The 20,736-nt window shown below is 49.6% G+C and overlaps 1 protein-coding gene across 1 annotated transcript in view; it reads left to right on the top strand.

Annotated features, from left to right (window-relative positions):
* Positions 1-20,736, top strand: part of SLC6A11 (solute carrier family 6 member 11) — a 121,626-nt gene that overhangs the window by 9,911 nt on the left and 90,979 nt on the right. The window contains exon 5 of the mRNA XM_027093850.1: positions 13,646-13,778. Coding sequence (XP_026949651.1) covers positions 13,646-13,778 — 133 coding nt within the window. The remainder of the gene's footprint in view (positions 1-13,645; positions 13,779-20,736) is intronic.

Genomic DNA, 20,736 nt, shown 5'->3' with positions numbered 1-20,736 from the left:
GCGGACTCTCAACCACTGCACCATCAGGGAAGCCCCTATTTGGGTCTTTTAAAATGCCTGATGAAGTAGCGCTGCCTGATGTGGTTGTCAGAGAAGCAGCATTAGAATCACCTGGTTAGGAGTGCAAACTCTAGCTCTCTCCAGACCTACTGAGTCTTAGTCCCAAATAGAGCATCCATAATGACATTATGCTAGAGCAGAGGCTGCTCTTGGGGGGTGGGAGGAGGTGCTGTGTGACCTTTTCCAGCCTCACTGGGCTATGGTTTTCCAGTGGAATGTTTAGGACCTGCACATTTGAGTGTCTGCAAAACATGGTTTCTGTGCTCCCTTAGGGAACACAACCTCAAATCCTACACTGGATAAGTTCTCTGTGTAACTTACGTTGCTTTGTACCATTCATTTCCTTTGTAACATGTATGGAAAACCTCGATTAAATTATTATTTGTGCACTATGTTTGATTATTGTGTGAATTCCCCAGGAGGCAGTCATGAAGCAGTACCTTTTCTGGTTTTGCTCACTACTGCCAGTCTATGGAAGGCCCCCAGTGAATATTTACAGAATGTACAGGTACATGGGAGGAAGGTGGCAGGCAATATTTTCTAGAAAATACTACATGAGGCGAGTCAAAGTGGGCTCTGGCAAGAACTCATCCTGTCCCTAAGCTCCCCAGAACAGCACTGATGGCTTTGAGGATCCCTTTGTCATATCCATGTCACCCACTCATTTGGACACCAAGTGGTGGGAGGGGCAGCGAGTCTGTGTCCTCACTTGTAACTGGGCCTTTTTGTCTGCTACTTGGTTATTCAAAATGAAAGTCAATGTGAGAATGAACCCATCGTTCTAGTTTTCTACTCTGATTGCATTTGTATCATCTATGCAATGTTGAATTCTGCATCCTAAAAGTACTCAAATGCTGGTGTGACGCTCCTTCCTTCGTAAGGTGTTTTTATCAGACAGCTCTCATTCATCTTCTCCTCGGAGCTGAACTTGGAATGTAGAGACTCTGTGAGATGTTTGTAGCATCCTATGAAAAGCTATTTGGAGCCACATAAATTTGAGAAGGGCTGAAAGCCATGCCCTTCAGTAAGAATATCCATTACCTTTGATTAACTCAAATTCCCAAACATATTTTCCCGTGCAATCATTTGGACTCTTTCCCCTCATCCCCCACCCATCGCCCACCCCAGAACGCTAGCATTCCACTAAATACAGCCTGGCAAACGCTCTGCTAGGAGAAAGTTCTTCCTTGAATTCAGTCATAGTTTGGCTTCTGGGGCTTTGGATAGAACGTGCCTAATTCCTTTCCCATGTGACAGCCCTTCAAGTATTGGATCAAGTGTCCTTAAAAATGTTTCTTTCCTAGTTCTCTTTGCTGTTTCCTTGTGTGGCTGGTTCCCATCTATAGTGTGCTCTTACTGTCTCGCTCTCACTGCCTCTAACTCCAGGGACCTTATTCAGGGCCACATTGCTTGGTCAGAATGGACTGCCTCAGTTGTGTGCTTGTTCATTCATTCAACAAACGTCTGAGCTCCTGGTGCATGTAAGGACACTTGGCGTAATTGGCAGTGGTGGGAATGTAAGACGCCGTTCTAGCCCTCTAGAAGCGGAGGAGAGACAAGCCTGTAGATTCCCATAAAGTCAGTTACAAGGTGCTGTTTCCCTCCGCAGGGCTGCCCGTGGCTTTACCCTGACCTTGGGCATCTGGCATCTTGAAAGTTCATTTTCCTTTTCAGGGAATAATTCATGTTACTGGCTTAGCCAGGGAGAACAGCTCAGGCTCTGGGTCAGTCCTGGGTTCTGGCTCAGGCAGGGGGCCTGTGGGGCAGGGGCGGCTTGTCTTCCTCATGTCAGATTTCAAAATCAGGCCACCCTGGTTTCCCTTAGTAACTCATTATGCATCTGGCACCCACGAGTTTATCTCAATATGTTTGCGGTTTTACATGTTGAGCCTGTGTCCTCTGGAGGGATCGAGTGCTATAAGAGTGTAACCGGCATTGTAGCATCAGATGGGCTTTGGTCTATTTTCACTTCCCTTTCTCAGTCGTCTCATCCCTCTCGCCCAGGGTTTTGCAAGCAACTGCATTCTCGCCATGTATACAGTTGAAATCGCTTTTGTGTGGCATCCATTCAGCACACATTTGTTGAGAGCATATTGTGTGCTGAGCCTGCATTAAGCTCTAAGGGTATTCAGTTCTCTATCTTTATTCAGAAGGATGCAGTCTTGTCTTTCTGGTTTATCTTTCCTGGAGGAGGTTTTAAAAAATTGTTTATTTCTAAATCAGGTGGCCACTTGAACTGATTTTAATTTGGACACAAAATTTGGGCTCCAAGTTGCTGAAGTGAAACTCTTAATTCTTGCTGTGGGCCCGGGGCCGCCCCTGCTTCCTTCGTCTTCCCCTCTGCCCTCCTCCGCACCGGCCTTCTTTCTGTCTTTCGTATGTCCTGGGCTTGTCCTAGGCTCAGTGTCCAGCTTTTGCATAGAAGAGTCCCTTTGCTTAGAAGTTTCCTCACCAAGTCCTTGGGTGTCTGGCTCGTTCTTATCATTGAGTCTTAATTCACGTGTCATTTGGGAAGCCCTCCCTGCCCATCCTGTTGCTTCCACTTATCAGCTGAATCGGCACCCCGGTCCCTCTCAACCCCATCTGTCTGTTTTATTGTCTGCGTAGGACTTACCTGAAATCCTTGTGTCTTTTTTACTAGTTTATTCTCTCTCTCCCTCCCTCCATTAGACTATAAGCCTTATGCCAGCAAGGACTGTCCTGTTTTGTTCCCTGTTGTCCTGCCAGCACATTCTAAGTGCTCACAAAATATTTATTCAAACACATGGATGGAAGATTGAATGAATGAATGAATGTTTTTTAACCTCGTGGAGTTGTGTCCTCTTACTTTTCTTTTGCCCTGTCTGTTGAAGAGTATAAGTTCCCAGGTTCAGAAACGTAATTCATCTCTTAGATCAGCTCCCTTTTATAGAACTCCTAGTATTATCCAGTCTTGATCATTAAAGATATTTGTATATAAAATCAGCTATGAGGGCATTTGTTTTCATAAATAGTGGATGTCTTACACCGAGTAATGGGAAGCAGTGATTTACGGAACCACAAGAGTTCTGACTGAGATTCCTTTTACATCCTGATGGATGAAGTAAAGGAAGGGAAGTTGCAGTTAGTTGCTAAGCAGCTACTGTGTACCCTGGCCCTGAGCATGGCCCTCCAGGCCTATCGCTTCATTTAATCCACCCACCCAGGGGATACATGATACAGCATCACTGAACAGATTCCCATCTCACTCAGGGGATTCTGAGGCAGGGAGAGGTTAAGGGACTTATCCAAAGTGCCTCTCTTGTCTAGCAAGAGCTGGAGCTGGGCTGAGAGCCGGCCCTCTCTGATCCCACCTGCATCCCTCCACCCTTGCGTACATGCTCCTCCCGCCCATGTCTGAAATGCCATCAGCTTCCTGTTTTATCACGGGGCAGAATCCGACTGGTGTGTCCCTTCTATCTGCAGCCCTGTGGCCCTAGGGTCTTGAAGAGAGAGTTTTGCTGTAGATGGAGATGTATAATTGGTGGAGGGAGGGAGGAACGAATGAAGAATGACTTGTTTCCAGCGCCCAGCACAAACAAAACACAAAACACCTGTTGGCTTTTGTCTTGTTGGATTTCAAGAGGTACCTTTAGGAAATGACTTGAATGTTGCTTTTAATAGAATACTGTGGTTTCCAGCTGAGCCAGGCCTTGAGTGTGAGGCAAGCGGACTCTGATCTACTGTGATGAGAGATGGAAATTGATGCTGGCCTCCTGGAGTATGTTGTGGCCCTGCAGCTGGTGGCACAAGAGGTTCATGAATGACTTGAATTCAGGCTCAGGCAGAGAGTAACTCAGAAGGGGTTGTTCCCAAATTTTAGCGTGTTATCTCGATTCCTTATCACTTCTAATAAAACCAGGAGAAAGTGTTTGAAACTCTCCAGATTTACACACACATACACACACACACACACACACACACTCTGCTCCATGCTTTCCCTGGAAGACCTCTAAGATGAGGAAGAAGCACCAGAGCTGGGACCTGACTCTCCCACTCACTCCTGGGGGCCCTGGGCAGGTGATTCTGAACCTCACTTTCCTCCCTGGCAAATGGGTGCACCTCACCACCCTTCCAGGTGCAGTCAGCATAGAGTGATGGAAGCAGGGGGGCAGTAACCAGTCGACGGTGGCTCCGCTCACCCCTGCATCTTGCCCTTTCTCAGCCTGTCCCCACTCTCCCACCCAACAGCTCAGGTGGATGAGGTGTCATTCAAAAAACAGAGGCCTCCTGGTGGGATACCCTGGACCTGGGGGCAGATGCCCGCTCCTGCTCTGGATCTCTCGTCCAGGGCTTTTCCTGATGTCACGTGTGCCTCTCCTGCCCGCAGTCCCTCCGTCGCAGACGGTGGCTCTCTGCCAGCCTTAACACAGAGTGTCTTGGAGGGGCCGACCCCGCCAGGTGTCAGACCCTCCCTGAGCTTTTGGCCACTCATAACGCAGAGCTGCTGTACCAGGGGAACCCGGGGGTCTGGGAAGGCTGTGCTGAGTCCTGGTAAGGAGGAGAAGGGCGCTGGGATTCCAGCCACGGAGCAGTGAGGCCCTTTCCGTGGCGTGGGATCCCTACTTATAGACACCTCTCCTTACTGCTTCCTATCTTGCTGGATATTACCCTCCAGCCATGCAGGACCAGAACAGGCATTGAACTTGGGGTCAGGAGACTGGTGTGCCAGGCCAGGCTCTGCCACTTTCCAGTCTGTGATCTACGGCAAGGTCCATATCTACTTGGAGCCTCCGTCTGCTCTGGGCAGTGGGTGTAAAACAAGACAACATACGCGAGACTGCCCAGTGCTCCGTGCCAAAGTGTGTTCTACACAAAGTTAGGAGGTATTGCTTTGGAAAGGCAGAAACGTGATGGGGCGCTTCCTTCTTAACAACTTTTTAATAGCTTTGTGGTATAATTTACATGCCATAAACTGCACGCTGTTTAGGTGTGCAAGTAGGTGATTTTCGAGCAAACTTGCCAAGTGTGAAATTGTCACCGCAAAATAGGTTTGTACTATTTCCATTTCCCCAGCAAGATCTCTCATGCCATTTGTAGTTAATCTCACTGTCCCTGCCAGGCAGCCATTCACCTGCTATCTGTTTCTGTGGATTTGTGTAGTCTGGACGTTGCATATTCAGTGGAGTCATGCAGTGTGTGGTCTCTGTTACTGTCCTCATGAAACTTAGCATCATGTTTCCAGGGTTCATCCATATTCTAGCATGTGTCACTGCTTTGTTCCTTTTCGTGGCTGAATAATATTCCATTGTATGGATCGACCCCAGTTTGTCTATTGGTTGATGGACATTTGGGTGGTTTTCAGTTTTGGGCTCTTTTTGAATAACCTAGGAGTGGAATGGCTGAGTTTTATGTTTAAATTCTTAACAAACTGCCAGACTTTTCCAGTGTGGCCAGAACACTTTATATTCGTACCAGAAATATGTGAGGGTTCCATTTCTCCGTGTTCTTGAGGACATTTATCATTGTCTGTCTTTTTTTTTTTTTTTTTTTGCGGTACGCGGGCCTCTCACTGTTGTGGCCTCTCCCGTTGTGGAGCGCAGGCTCCGGACGCGCAGGCTCAGCGGCCATGGCTCACGGGCCCAGCCGCTCCATGGCATGTGGGATCCTCCCGGACCGGGGCACGAACCCGTGTCCCCCGCATCGGCAGGCGGACTCTCAACCACTGTGCGACTAGGAAAGCCCTGTTGTCTGTCTTTTTGATTACAGCCGTCCTCTTGGGTGCACCCTAGTGGTATCTCATTGTGGTTTTAATTTTCACTTTAATGGGGAATAGTTCTAAATAAGATTGGGAAACATTGGGTTAGACAGAGCTATAGAGGTGTCTTTATTGCAGGACTTCTCAGAGCCTTTAATAGTCTAATGAGCATTGGGACTCTCTAAGGAGGGCTATAATGTGCAGCCATTTCTCAGTGAGGTCCCAGTGTGACCTCAGGGTGTATTAAAGGATTAGTGTTCTTTGGGAAGCATTAACCTAGGACAGAGGTCAGGAAACTATGGGCCAAATCCCATCTGCTGCCTGTTTTTGTAAATAAAGTTTTATTGGAAGACAGCCATAGTGTTCATTTACATATTGTCTCTGGCTGCTTTCACACTGCAAGGATAGAGTTGAATAGTTGGGACAGAGACCATATGCCTTGCGAAACCTAAATCTGTACTATTTGGCCTTTTACAGAAACTGTTTGTTGACCCCTGACCTAGGAGTGCCTGGTGCGTGTAGATGCTCACTGCACCTTCATGGGGAAGGAGGGACCCGTCCTCAGGGTACAGGTGGGGACCAAGGAAGCACTTGGTGAGGCTTTGTATTATTTGAGCTGGTGCTTGAAGGACAGGCAGAATTTTTAAGGCATGTGAGAATTTACAGGGACATTCTTGGCAGAGAGAACCATGGAATGAATCCTGGAAAGTGGAGGGGACTGGAGGGGACTTCCTCGCGACCTGGGAGGAGGATTTCTGCAGTGATAGAAGAAGTTGGCATGGGAGCTCCAGACCCCACAGACCAGCCTCGTTGCCTAGTTGTCTTCCCTGGGTGACACAATTTCTAGTCCATCTTCCCCAAGATGGGGCCATGGGTCCGAGCAGTGTCTCTGAAGTTGGATAGATGTGGCTTCAGGTTCTGCCTCTGCCTTTCTGGGCATGTTGCTGCCCTAAGCTACAGTTTTCCCATCAGTAAAGTAGGAATCATGGTTGCACTGGCCTCAGTAAGCATGAAGGGAGTGCAGACTGTCACTGACCTTGTCATCACCTTTCTCTTCCCTGAGGGCAGGACTCACCTGCCTTCCTCATCACTGCAGGCCTTGCTCTTAGGGCCCTCAGCAACGCGCAGGTAGCATCCAGTCACTCTCCTGAGTGAATACATGATGCAGAGGCCTAGGAGGGCCCTTGCCCTGAGTCCTCAGCTCAGTTTAGGGCCTCGACCGAGGGCTCTGCAGGAGCAGACCCCGTACACGGGGAGAGTTGGGGGCCTGCACTGGGCTGGGGAAGTGAGAGCAGGACCCCGAAGGTGGAGGGATTATGGAGGGGGCAGGGAAGGCGCATTTGTTTGGGTGATGGGCTGTCTTTGTTTGTTGCTTTGGGAGACCAGAAAGGAGGACTGAGCAAGGCTATTTATAGCGCAGTCCCTCAGTGCCAGCTTTTAGGGCGGCCTCTGCATCCCTGGCAGTGCTACCCTCCATGGCAGGTTAAAGAAAGGTGATGCGTTTGCCGGCTCCATGCTGGACACTGAGATGAGGCCTCCCCGGTCGGCTTGGGACCCGTTCCCACAGCGCCCCTCCCAGGCCCTCTGCGGTGGTGGGAGAGAAGGGTCTACTCCATCTTTGCTTTCTCTGGTCAAACGACTCTCGGCTCTGGAAGCTAGTGTGTGGAAGGAAAGCGCCAGGTATGAGGCTGTTTCCTTCCCTCTGGACTCAGCCCCTCTGTGTATGTGAGACACAGAGAGGACGGTGAGGGTGTTGCAGGATCGGATTCCAGCCACTTCCCTCAGACTGCGGAGGACATAGCAGAAGCCTTGAGTGGGAGGCATCCTCTCTCTGGGGTCAGCTTCTGCCGAGACAGAAGGATGTGTGGCCATCAGAAGAACCTGGTTTCAGGTCCCAATCTGGGCCAGTTGCTTCACCATTCTGGGCCTCAGTTTCCCCACCTGTAGAATGGGTATAAGAATGCCCTCATGGTAGTTATGTTGGTATGAGGACTGAATGCAGTGAGATGTGAGGGCTCTTGGGTGGCACCTGCCACAGTCCCCTCTGCTACCAGCTCCTTCTTGTTCCTTACTCTGAGAGTCTCTTAATGAGGATAGTTTGCTTTTCAACTCACCTCTTGGATTCCCAATTCTTTCCCTCTTCTTCCTGTAGAAATGACGTCTCCACGCATGGATTCTTTCCCTGCTGCCCGTCTCAGAGACTTCTACCTGCTTCTTTCCTCCCTCGCCCCCCATTCCCTTCTGCATTTGAAGCTTCCCCTCCCTCCTGGCTCTTTTCCATTAAGTATCCCAGTCATGCCAACCTGAAAATTAAACAAGCGTAGGTAAGACAGCTCTGATGCCCTGTGGCCAAGAACTACTAGTTCGCATTCTCATCAGAGCAACTTCTCCAAAGAGCCGCCTCAACAGGTCTCACCTCCCCTCTGCTCCCTGCGTGCCGCTGTCTGAAGTCTGCCCCGCCAGGGCTGGGCAGCTCTCCTTGCTTCACCTGCCACTCTGGCCCCGAATCCCGCAGCGCTCTCCCTCTCACCAGGCCGCTTGGAGGCACTTGGCAGATGGGTTCCTTGCCCTCCTGGAACGCTCTCTCCCTCTGCCTCTGGGGATGCCACCTTCTTCAGGGATGCCTAACCCTTCTCTCTCTCCTCAAAGGGCTCCTCTCAGCCTCCATCTGCCCTGTAAGTGATGGGGTTCTGGGGGTTCTGTGGCCAGCCCTCTCCCTCCCGTTTCTCCGGCTCTCCCCAGGCGGCCTCATGCTCTCCCAGGACACTTGATGGCCAAGGGCTCGGGTCTGAATCTCCTGCCTGCATCTCTATTGTGAGGTTTGTACCCAGACACCCAGCTGCCTCTGGGCCTTGCAGCCGACTGGGTGTTCCACAAGCATCTCAAAATCACCTTATCTAAAAGATTGACTCTCCGGGGCTTCCCTGGTGGCGCAGTGGTTGAGAGTCCGCCTGCCGAGGCAGGGGACGCGGGTTCGTGCCCCGGTCCGGGAGGATCCCACATGCCACGGAGCGGCTGGGCCCGTGAGCCATGGCCGCTGAGCCTGCGCGTCCGGAGCCTGTGCTCCGCAACGGGAGAGGCCACAACAATGAGAGGCCCGCGTACCGCAAAAAACAAAACAAAACAAAACAAAACAAAAAAAGATTGACCTTCCACCTCCTCCTCCTCTACACCGATTGACAATTCATTCCTGCTCAGCTAATGACCCCCATCCATGAAGGTACAAACCTGGCGTCCGTCTGGACCTCCAACTTCCCTGCTACCTGCCACCCCCAGGCAGCCACCTTGCACCCCTGCTGCTCCCCAGCCCATCTGTTCCCCTCCAGGGCCATTTCCCTACCTTCGTCCAGCCCCTCCCTCTTTATTGTCCAAATTAAGGCAAAAGTCTCCACACTGGGCACCTCGCTCCCTTCCACCCTTACCCTCCAGTCTTTCCAGTGCAGCCAAAGAGAGCTTTCGGAAACATGCACCTGATGTAGTCTTCCCCTTTTTTAAGATTCTTCTCGGCTTCCATCACCCTCAGGATGAAGCCCCAGCTCCTCAGCAAGGCTCAGAGTCCAGCTCTTGCTCATCACTCCAGCCTCATCCTTTGCCGCCACTTCTTACCCCGCTTCCTGCTGCACATCGAGCCCTTGTTCCAGCCTCCTGGCTTCTGCCTTTGGTGGACTTTCTGCCCCAAATGCCTCCCTCTTCTTTGTTAACCCTCCAGGGCCTCCACAGCCCCACTCCCACGTCCAGATACTGGCCAGATCTGCAGTGAGGTTCCTCTGCTTTTCCCTGTCCTGACCCTCTCCACACTCTGCTCTGTTCACTTGTCCGTCTTCCCCCGTGGACCATGAGCTCTTGAAGGACCCCAAGTGTAGCACAGTACCTGACACACTGAAAACACCTTAATAAGTATCACTTGAATAAATTAATAAATGCGTGAAGGATGCGTGCTGTGTACTACTTTTGCCCAGCGCATGAAGTCACGTGAGGTAGCTTTGGGGGGGGTGCATTCAACATGGCTTTAACTTGTAAAGAAGGAAGGAAGGGCTTCCTTACAAACTGCCAAACACCTATTAGTGTCATGGGGGAATCTAGGAGCTAGCACTGCAGCTGCAAGTCTGGGCCCTGGAGCCAGGATCCCTGGGTTCAGATCCCGCCCATCACTTGCTCTCGGCATGACTTTGGGCAAGTTACCTAACCGCCTGGCACCTCGGTTTCCCCATCTTTGAAATGATGATAACAATTGCGTCTACCTCGAGGATTGTTGGGAGGGTGAGATGAGTTCCTGCTTGAAAACCTATGGAAAGGAGGTGACGTCCCTTCCCCAAGGTCACATAGCTTGTCAGGAGCAGAGCTGGCTTTTGAGCCCAGCCATCTCTGTGTGTGCCCAGGGCTGGAGAAGCAGAGGCATTTACACCTCCAGGTACTGGGTGGAAATCTCCAGAAATAGTCTTAGGGCCTGAAAAAAATGCTTCATGAAGAACCTGCTTTCATGCCTGGCTCGTAGTAGGTGCACAATATTCCTCGGGTAAATGAATCCTTCCGAAGGGCCCCATCCAGTCTTCCACATTTCCCGCCCCCTGAACGGTGTCGGGAGGTCTGTTCCTGGGTCCTTTTTTGCCAGGGTGTTGGCAGCAAACTCTTCCTTATTCAGACCTTTCTTCTGTCCCGGCGCTTCACGGGGGAGGGTCATTAAGAAAGTTTTTTTCCCAGGAAGAGCTGTGCTTTCTCCAAGTCTCCAGAGTTGAGTGTCCCAGCTCCCATGCTCTCAAAGGCTGCCCTTGTAGATTTGAAAACAACCCCGCAGTCCTGCAGGCTGAGAACCTGGTCCCCGAGCCTCCTTTCTTTAGAAACTCAATGTCCCTTGCTAGTTAGAGTCAGTGCTGGTTAGACCTAAAGAAAATAGTTTGAGGATGTTTTCAAATAATGTCTGGCGGAACAGAAGAGCAAGTCATCCTGCATAGCTTTCAGTAATCTGCTTCCCATTTTGGGAATTAGATTGTTCAATTAAGCGAGAGGGCGCCGAAGCCAGCTGCATGACTCAAAAGTTTGCAGCATCCAAACTGTGGAAGAGGGGGGCCTGCACCAGCTCTCTCCTGGCGGGTCTGCTCCCTTCTTTCTCCCTCTGTCCCTGTGCTGTTTCCAGTTTTCAGATTCTCTGTTCAGGAAACAACCTCACCAGCAAGAGGGCATGGGTGTGCATGCAGCCCTGCTAGACCTGTCTCAGTGTTTCTTTGATGGAGATTTCGAGGCTGCAGTGACAGGCACAGAGAGTACCCTGGGCATTTCCGTCTGCCATAGCCGCTTTCTTTCCTGCTCTGGGTTGTCCTTTCCCATTCGCCACCCGATGGGTGTTTGGGAAGCTTCGGGGGGCAGTTTGTAAGGTGGTACTTATGCATCCTCGGCTGCGAGGCTCTAAGTCTGGAGACAGGGGAGTTTGTGAGCACCCTGAAGTTCCTGCAGAATTTGGGGAGTGAATGGGCACATCAGGGTATTTCTCTGGGGAGAAAGTACATCCCTTCAGTACCCTCTCAGAGGATCCCTAACTCCCTGTCCACGTCCTCTCAGAAACAAACAAACAAAACAAAACCCTTGGAGTCCGTACATCATTCCTCCAACACCAGGAAATTCTCCTTCTGGGGTGTTGCTCAAGCCTTGCTGTGCATGCGCAATCCTCCGGGAAACATAGGAAAAGGTAGCTTCCCGGGAACCATTTTGTAAGGATTCAGACTCAGTGGGTCCACAGGAATTTTTGGCAAGCACCCCACAAGGGCCATGCTCTGGGTCCTGCTGCTCTGTTTTAATGATAGATACCCTTAAAGGTTTCATTTAATACAGCCTGTCGTTTTAAAACGATTTAAAGCCAAAGACTGCTAAGATATAAGAAGCAAATAAAGTAACCGTTATAGCTAAGCAGCTGTCTCCTTTCTTTCTCAGATAACTTGCACTTTTTTTTGTCCAACTTATCCTAGTACAGGGCAAGCCCCATACCATGCATGCCTTTTTATCCTCAGTATTAATATAGTGCCTGGTAACTAGTACATGCTCAATAAATGTATATTTAGTAGATGTCCCCCTTCTGCCTATAGGTGTGAGAGCTGGCTTCCTTTCGAGTAAATCCCCGGCTGCACACAGCCCAATTTTATTTGGGGGCCTGCCTGATTTCTCCGACAGGGGCTGGGGCTGGAGGGAGCCTGCAGACCAGCGCTAATTGGTGTCATTGAGTAATTAATGCAAAATCAGGCCCCGAGTGGATTCCCAGGGAGACAGACACTGAGGGAGGCTTTCATGCTTGGTGGGATGGGAGCTGCTTTCTCAAAGGACGTTCCCAGAGCGCCCAGGCGACTGGCGTGGCCCGGTGGGGGTGGCTTGGCAGCCGGCATGGGGTTCGTGGAGCGAGTGTGGAGGGGGTTTGTGTTGGTGCCATGGTTCTGCACAATATGGAGCGTGGCGAGTCTGACTTTAGAGGAACACAAACCCCAGGCTGGGTTGTAGGAGCCAGGCCTGTGTCAGCCCTGAAGGACTGGTGGGGTCTGAGGGAGGGCCACGGCTGATCACGTTGGCTCAGTGCAGCCAGGGTCCCCCTCTCCTGTGGCCTGGGCCCTCTGGGACACTCCTGCCCCTTGGCACACTATTCAAGGCTCCCGAGGATGCCTCCTCTGTTTATCTGTCCTGCTTTTCGCTTCTGGTCTCTGGGCTTCCTCGTTCCCCAAGTATCCCATGCTCCGTTTTCTGGCCTTTGCTTTTGCTAGTCCCTGGGCCTAAAACAATCTTTACCCCCTCCTTCTCCTGGCTAAACTCTATCATCCTTCAAAATCTGGCTCAAATATCATTTCTTCCAGAAAGCTTTCTCGGACACCTGTGGCAGTCAGGAGAGTTTGGGTTATGCTGCAGTAACAAAGATCTTACTTAGTAACTTGAAGCAACAGAGTTGGGTTTCTTTTTGTTTTTGTGGCTTTTTTTTTTTTTTGAATGAAAGGTTATTTAAGTTCTACAGTACTTTACAATTTTCAAAATTTTCACACCCATGATTTATATAATCCCATAATAACCCCTTAAAAAAAAAAAAAACCCTACCCCTGTCTTGCTCCTCCCCCCTTCCCTCTCCCCACGGGTAGCCACTAGTTTGTTCTCTGTATCTGGAAGCCGGCTTCTTTTATGTTTTATTCACTAGTTGGTTGTATTTTTTAGATTCCACATAGAGTGATATCATCCAGCATTTGTCTTTCAGCAGAGTTTGCTTCTTGCTGCTTGCATTTAAAAAAAGCCACCCCGCTCATGTGGGGTGGCAGGAGGGCTCGTGTACTCTCTTAGGAACTTGGGCTTCTAGAGGGCCACCCTGACACATGCTTCTGTTACGAGAGCCACACTAGGGCGAAGAGAACATGGCGGACCACTCCGCCTGCCTCTGAACGCCTCCGCCTGAAGGGAAGCGTGTGCCGCTGGCCAACGCAAGTCCTCTGGCCACCGTTGAGCTCAGCAGGGTTGTGTAATCTCCCCTGAGGGAGGGACCGGGGATGTTTATGGACCGTCCTGCCGTCTTCCAGCACCCCTGAGGTGGGCTAGATACTTCTCAGTCTTCCCAAAGTCCCTGTGCTTCTTCCCATTGCAGCTCTTACCATACTGTTTCCATAAACCACCTGCTAACCCGCATCCTATCCCCCATGGAGCGAATCCACGAAGGCTGTGGCTGAGTCTTTCTCCTTTCTGAGGCTCCCACACCCGGCCCTGAGTTTGGCTCAGAGAAGACCCTTGGTGAATGGTGGGCGAATGAGTGAGTGAGTGGGCTGTCCTTGCCCCTCTGCAGCACTAGCTTTGCTTATGGTGGGGTCAGTGTGGGCTATCTCCAACCCCCGTGACTCTCTGCCCTCCCTTCTGCAGGCGCCGGGTCCTGGCCATCTCAGATGGGATCGAGCACATCGGGAACCTTCGCTGGGAGCTGGCCTTGTGTCTGCTGGCCGCCTGGACCATCTGTTACTTCTGCATCTGGAAGGGGACCAAGTCCACAGGAAAAGTAAGAGGTGGATCTTTAGCTAGCCGTGGGCAGGGGAGGGGCGAGTCGTCCTTGTACAAGCCACAGGTGACCCAGAGAATGCCAGGGGGCTCACGTGGCGAAGGCCAGCTCCTGAGTTGGAGGCTAGGAGGAGTGCTAGGTAAGGAGTCCAGAGCTGGAATCCCAGTCCACCGCCTGTTGGCCACACACCTCGGGGTGTTCGGTTCTACCTTCTGAGCCTCAGTTTGCTCACCTGTGAAATAATGAAGCCTGGTCCTGTTTTCTAACTGGGTTGAGAGTCATATAAAGAAAGTAGAGTTAAGGTGCTTTGGAAACCAGGAAATGCTAAACTACTACCATGGGGTTTTTGTAATGAAGACCTGCACTCCAGGCGTGTGCTAGGGCAGGTGGTGCTGGGCGCCTCCGCTACAGATCCTGAGTTCTCACCAGCCTCCATCTTGTAGCCTTGCTGTGCCGGCTGCAGCAGGTGGCCTCCAGGGCCAGTGCCTCACAGGGGAGGAGAAATGGGGGAAGACAGCCAGCTCTGCACTGCCCTGGCCTGGAAGGTACTGCGGCTCTTCCACTCACAGGCCACCGGCCTGAGCCTAAGGCCCAGGCTTACCAACCGCCAGGGAGGCTTAGAAGTGAGGGCAGCAAAGGGCCGTCTGATGCGTACAGCCATCTGTACCACAAGTCTCACTAGAGGTTATAACTGTGTAGCTCATGGCCAAGTCCAGCCCACTCCTGTATCATATCAAAAAGAAAAGAGGCGGGGGAGAATTAGTTACCAACGTTCAGAAATCAGGAAGTTTCATGTGAAATATGTGAAAAAAGAAATAGGACTCTGTTGTCCCTCGGAAAGTTGGAAGATTGGGCCATGCTGGGATTGATGACCTACCCAGTAGCAGTGGGCTGAGTGGGAAGATTGGGCCACGCTGGGCTTGCACGCCTACCCGGTAGCATTGGGCTGAGTTGGGCCACAGCCACCTGCTTCTAGGGATACTAGGTTGACCCGTCCCCACCATTTCCATCACCCCTGGTCCTGTGGCTGGGCGTCAATGCCGTTAGTTTCCTCATTTGTGGAAAAGAGGAAAATCAGACTTTTTTTAAATGCCTGTGTCACCCTGACCATGTCACTCCCCGCCTGCCTGCTTCTGGTAGGCAGTTGCTCATAAACTTTATTCTAAGTTATTGGCTGGGGCAGTGGGTGAAGACGAAACGTCCAAGGAAACAGGAACTTAATAACTCCGGGACGTTTTGCAAAAGATGGTCCCCTTGGCTCCCACAGGGGTAGGTGAGATGAAGAGGAAACTGCTAGAATGTGGGAGGCGGGCAGACCTGCAGGAGGGGCTTAGGAGAACACAGAAGAGATACCAACAAGCCCCGTGCTGTGGGCTATAAGGAGGCCAAGGATGGACTAGAAAGTCGTCATAGCTGTGCCTCAGGGACCGGAGAGTAGAACAGAGACTCTCATGTCCCCTCAGCCGAGGTGATTTTGCTGATCTTTGCTTTCTCTGGTTTGTGTCTTAAAGACAATAGGATTTTTTTTGTTTTTCCAAACATAAAATTCATTGCATTATCGACTACATGCATCCTGCCCCCATGCCCCCCTTGCTGCCTCTTCTGGCTAAAGAAGAGGAGAAAGACTGGAGGGGGTGAGAACCAGGGTCTGGAAGCATGGTCCACATCTCAGGTCTCTCTCTCTCACTGGCTGAGACTTTGGGTGCATCATTTAACTTCTCTGAGCCTGTTTCCTCTTCTGCAAAACAGGGATTGATGAGTGACCTCGTCTCAGGGATGGTTGTAGGAGTGAAATGCAAGGCTGCACATTTCAGCACTTAGCAGAATGGGGAACTGATCATATGTGCTGAGTAGACGGTGATTTAAAAACATCTTGTTATAAAACTTATTCATTCAAGAAGTAGTTTCTGAGAATCTGCTTAATACCTAGCATTATTCAGTGGGTATGTAAAGGTAAATAAAGCACAGCCTCTACCCTACCCAGGTGACATATGTGAACGTGCTTTGTGAACCATAGAAAAAAGGGAGGAGGTATCATGGGTGGTGCTCTTATTGCTCCTACTGTGATGACCACCTTTCTGCGAGTCCGTGCTGGGCCAGCGAGGGCTGCAGTGATGAGGTTTCGGTGCGGGTGCGCGCATGGGCTGTCCACGTGCATGTGTGGCTTTGGGCTCTCGGGCCTGGACCTGGGCCACGGCAGAATTTCATTCCACTTGGCCCTCAGGAGGAAGCTCAGTCCCCAGTGGGGCCATTTGCCATTGGCTGGGACATCGAGCCTGTGTGTCAGAGAATCCTAAGGCAGGGACCAAGTATCAAGGAAGAACCGGTGAGCTATGTTCCGAGAGATTTCAGAGAAGATTTAGGGAAGGCAAGGTGACGGTTGTTAAGTACTTCAGATGCCCCTTCCATTCAGACCTTGAAACAACCCCATGAGACGCAGGAGCTAGCATTATCTCCATTTTACAGATGAGGAAACTGAGGCTTCGCGGGGTTACGTAACTTGCTCAAGGACACTCAGGTAGGGAGGGGAGGGCCGGGATTAACCCCAAGCCTCGGTGACCACATAGCCCATGCCTCTGGGTGAGTGGACCATCATTCCTGTCGTCTGTGACCTGAGGGCAATGACCGTTTCCTCGCGGATTGGTTATGAAGAGGCCGTTAACGAGACTGCCTAGAACATAGTAGGTGCTCTATGATTGTTGGTTGCAGCTGGATCTAAATGGGGCTATTAAGGGAAATGCTGAAGTCGTATGAACAATTCAGTATTTTCCTCAAGACTGGGTTTCATGGGCTCTTCCCCATGTTTCATGCCCAAGACCAGGGTAAGTGTCCAGGATGAGATGTGGTTTGCTGGACCTGTGAGGTTCCTTAGAGATTATCTGGTCCATCTGCACCCGTATTTTATGCATGAGGAAACTGAGGCTCAGAGAGGAGAAGGGACTTGTCCACGGTCTCACAGTGAGTTAAGTGTCAGGTTAGGACCTGGTCTGGTGGCCCAGCTCCCTGGCTGTTTATAAATGACAAGGTTCTGTAGGTCACATCTGACAGTTTGGGGAGACCAGGAGAGCCCGGATCAGCATGTGGGCTCCTCAGGAGAGGGTCTGATGCTTTTGTTACTGTTTATCATTCATCTCACCTTGAACATGAGCCCAGTGTCCAAAGGCTTTTCGATTTTGTACAAAAACAGTTAAAAATAAACACAGGGTCATCTGAGTCTTCCTGAGTGGGCAGAGGTTGCCCCTGCCGCCTGCCTGCGGGACCCTGGCCAGAGCCGCCCTCAGGAGTCAGTTGAAGGAAGCAGCGAGAACTCCATATTCCTGCTGTTGTCCAGGCCACGCCCAAGTTGGCTCTTCCTCTGCATCCCAAGTTCCAGCGTGCTCTCCATACCTGGGCTGCACCAGAAATTTCTGAAATTTCATTAACTTGGAAAAAGTTCCTGGCCGCATCCTGTCTCCAAGGCAAAAACTATAACCCCAGCCTTAACTCAATTGAGAGCCCATCCCCTGCTCAGGAGTTCATGCAGACGCTGCAGGCTCAGCCTCTTGGCAGGTGGCTCTGTAAGTAGGGATTTCGGATCACATCACAAATAAGCAGATCACAGATGAAGCCGTGGCAAGGTGATAGGTGAAGGTGAAGCAGTGCTCTCTAGCGGCCCGAGGGGCGGTGTGTGGGCCCCGACGCTGTGTTGGCGTCATTGCTCCCACCAAGGACAATCGCTGTATGTGACCTTCACTCCATCACCTCCTGCGCCTTCCTCAGTGCTTTTCATCCTTCTGACATCACAGAGGCCCGCATGCAGCATCTCCCAGAGTCAGGGCAAGCAACATCAACTCTCAGAAGAAGCTGCTCTGGCTGGAGAGAGAGTAGCTAGGTTCCAGCTTTGGTACATAGCGAGTGGCACATGGCTGTTGCTTAGTGAACATTTGAGGAACGGATGAATCCTGCCTGGGCAGGGCCTCCCTGCGAGGTGCTGGGACACACTGGGGAACAGTTAGACAGTCGGGTCCTATGAACGTGGGGCTTCTAATGGCGGAGAACTGGCTCTGGAATGTTAGAATATAGCTTGTCCGAGCTGGGAGGGTTTAAGTCCAAACCCTATTATATAAATAAGGCAGTGGAGGCCCAGAGAGGCCACGAGATTTGCCTAAGACCACCCTGCTTGGGAAGAGCAGCGCTGGGATCCAAATCCAGATCTGTCTGCCTTCCCTAGGCCTGGTACTCATCTGTTCTCATACCTCCAGCTGTGGGTTCACGTCCAGGTTCAACGAGAACACATGGATCCGATTTCTGAGCGCGTGGCAGGGGCTTAGTAAGCCATTTATTTTCTTGCCCTGGTTTTAGTTCTACAAGGTTATTTTTCTTCTCTCTCTGGACAATATTGGAAATTCTCACAAGTCTGGATTAACAAAATAAATAAGAACGTTTCTCAATTGTATATCAAGTCCTGAGAAAATATAGGATTCTGAAACACTTGCTTTCTTCAGGAGGAAACGTCCAGGCTGTTTATAACTGGTCATCTTCTGGATGATAATCATTTTCAACTGATAATGGAAATCAAGTGGCTAAGACATGGAGACATCTTTGTGATTTTCTTGTGTCCTTGTTTTTTGTTTTTAAAGACTTTATTTTTTAGAGCAGATTTAGGTTCACAGCAAAATGAAGCAGAAAGTACAGGGATTTCTCATGCACTCCCTGCCCCCAACACTGTATAACCTCCCCCATTATCAATATCCCCCGCCAGAGTGGTACATTTGTTACAACTGATGAACCTACTTAAACACATCCTAATCTCCCAAAGTCCGTAATTTACATTAGGGTTCACTTTTGGTGCTGTACATTCTGTGGGTTTGGACAAATGTGTAATGGCATGGATCCACCATTATAGTATCATATAGAATAGTCCCATCGCCCTAAAAATCCTCTGTGCACTACCTGTTCATCTCCTCCCTTCCCCATCCCTGGCAACCACACACACACACAAAAAACCAGTCTTTTGCTGTCTCCATAGTTTAGACTTTTCCAGAATGCCATATCATTGGGATTATACTGTATGTAGCTTTTTTAGGTTGACTTCTTTCACTTAGTAATGTGCATTTACGTTTCCTCCATGTCTTTTCATGGCTTTATAGCTCATTTCTTTTTATCACTGAGTAATGTTCCACTGTCTGAACGTACCACAGTTTGTTGATCCATTCACCTATGGACAGACATCTTGGGTGCTTCCAAGTTGGACAATTAGGAGTAAAGCTGCTGTGAACAGTCGCGTGCAAGCATTTGTACGGGCATATGTTTTCAACTCCTTTGTATTAATATGAAGGAGCATGACTGCTGGTTCTTATGGTAAGAGCATGCTTAGTTTTGTATGAAACCATGAACTGCCTTCCAAATTGGCTGTACCATCTTGTATTCCCAACAGCAGTATGAGAGAATGCCTGTTATCTGCATCCTTGCCAGCATTTGGCATCGTTGGCGTTTTGGATGTGGGCCATCCTAATAGATATGTAGTGGTATCTCTTTATTGTCTTAATTTGCATTTCCCTGATGACAGGTGATATGAAGCATCTTTTCATATGCTTATTTACTGTCTGTATATCTCTTTGGTGAGGTGTCCGTTAAGGTCTTTGACCCATTTTGAAATCGGTTGTTTGTTTTCTTATTGTTGAGTTTTAAGAGCTCTTTGTGTATTTTGGATAACAGTCCTTTATCAGATGGGTCTTTTGAAAATATTTTCTCCTGGTCTGTGGCTTGTTTTCACATTTTTTTGGCATTGTCTTTTGCAGAACAGACGTTTTTAATTTAATGAAGTCCAGCCTATCAACTAGCTCTTTCATAGATTGTACTTTTGGTGTTGTATTTTATCTAAAAGTCTTTGCCATACCCAAAGTCATCTAGGTTTTCCCTTATGTTATCTTCTAGGAGTTTAATAGTTGTGCATTTAGATCTATGACCCGTTTTGAGTTAATTTTTGTGAAGGGTGTGAGGTGTGTGTCTCGATTCATTTTTGCATGTGGATGTCCATTTGTTGAAAAGACTGGCTTTGCTCTTTCCTTGTTTTTTTTTTTTTTATTTGCCCACCAAATCCATCTTGCCCATCGCCGCCACCAGGTCCTCCCTCTGGTCTCATAGGCTTCAAACCACTAACTTGTTTTGACAACTTCTCACCTAACCTCTCCAGTTGTTGACCAAGTCTACTTTGTAATCACCCTAGAAAGCATCCTGTCTTGTCCATTTTTATTGTCCGTCCATCCACTCAGCCACCCACCTAGACATTCAACAGTAGCTCCCCAGGACCTCCAGAGTGAAAATTGCTCTTAGAACTTCCCATTTGCACAAACATATTGCTGACATGCAGAATGACACAACTGAAATCCTTTATGTTCTATGAAACAATAATTTCAAATAAATTCGAGGTGCTCCTGTCTTTATTCTATGTTGTCATCCTACAGCATGGAAGCAACGTTAGGGAATGGTGATAGCCTAGTCCCTGCTATGCATATTCTTTGAAGACTGAAAAAAACGGTCCTTACTACGTGTCCTTCTCTTGTGGCTTTGCTAGGCCTTAGTCCGACCCGGGGATCGGTCAGCATTGGCCTTTGGCCAGATTTCACCTATGGCCTGCTTTTGTAAATAAAGTTTTATTGGAACACAGCCACATCCATATGTTTCTGCGTTGCCTTCAGCTGCTTTTGTGCTACTACAATGGCAGAGCTGAGTAGTTGCAACAGAGTTTGTGTGACCCACAAAGGCTAAAATATTCACTATCTGGCCCTTCACAGAAGAAGTTCATGGATCTCTCCTCTGTTAAACTAATTAATGCAAACTATTTGCCATGTAACAAGAAACTAACACCTAAACTGCTGTCACCCCAAACGTGGACCACTTCAGATGCTGAAAAGCTACAGTGATTGTTTGCAATGGAGAGCTTTTCTGAAGGAATCTTAAAATCTCACCCCAGCCT

Source organism: Aethalodelphis obliquidens, unplaced genomic scaffold (genome assembly GCF_003676395.1).
Source record: "Aethalodelphis obliquidens isolate GAN/ISIS:26980383/991018 unplaced genomic scaffold, ASM367639v1 scaffold86, whole genome shotgun sequence".
NCBI lineage: Eukaryota > Metazoa > Chordata > Mammalia > Artiodactyla > Delphinidae > Aethalodelphis > Aethalodelphis obliquidens.
This window is presented reverse-complemented; position numbering and strand designations above follow the sequence as displayed.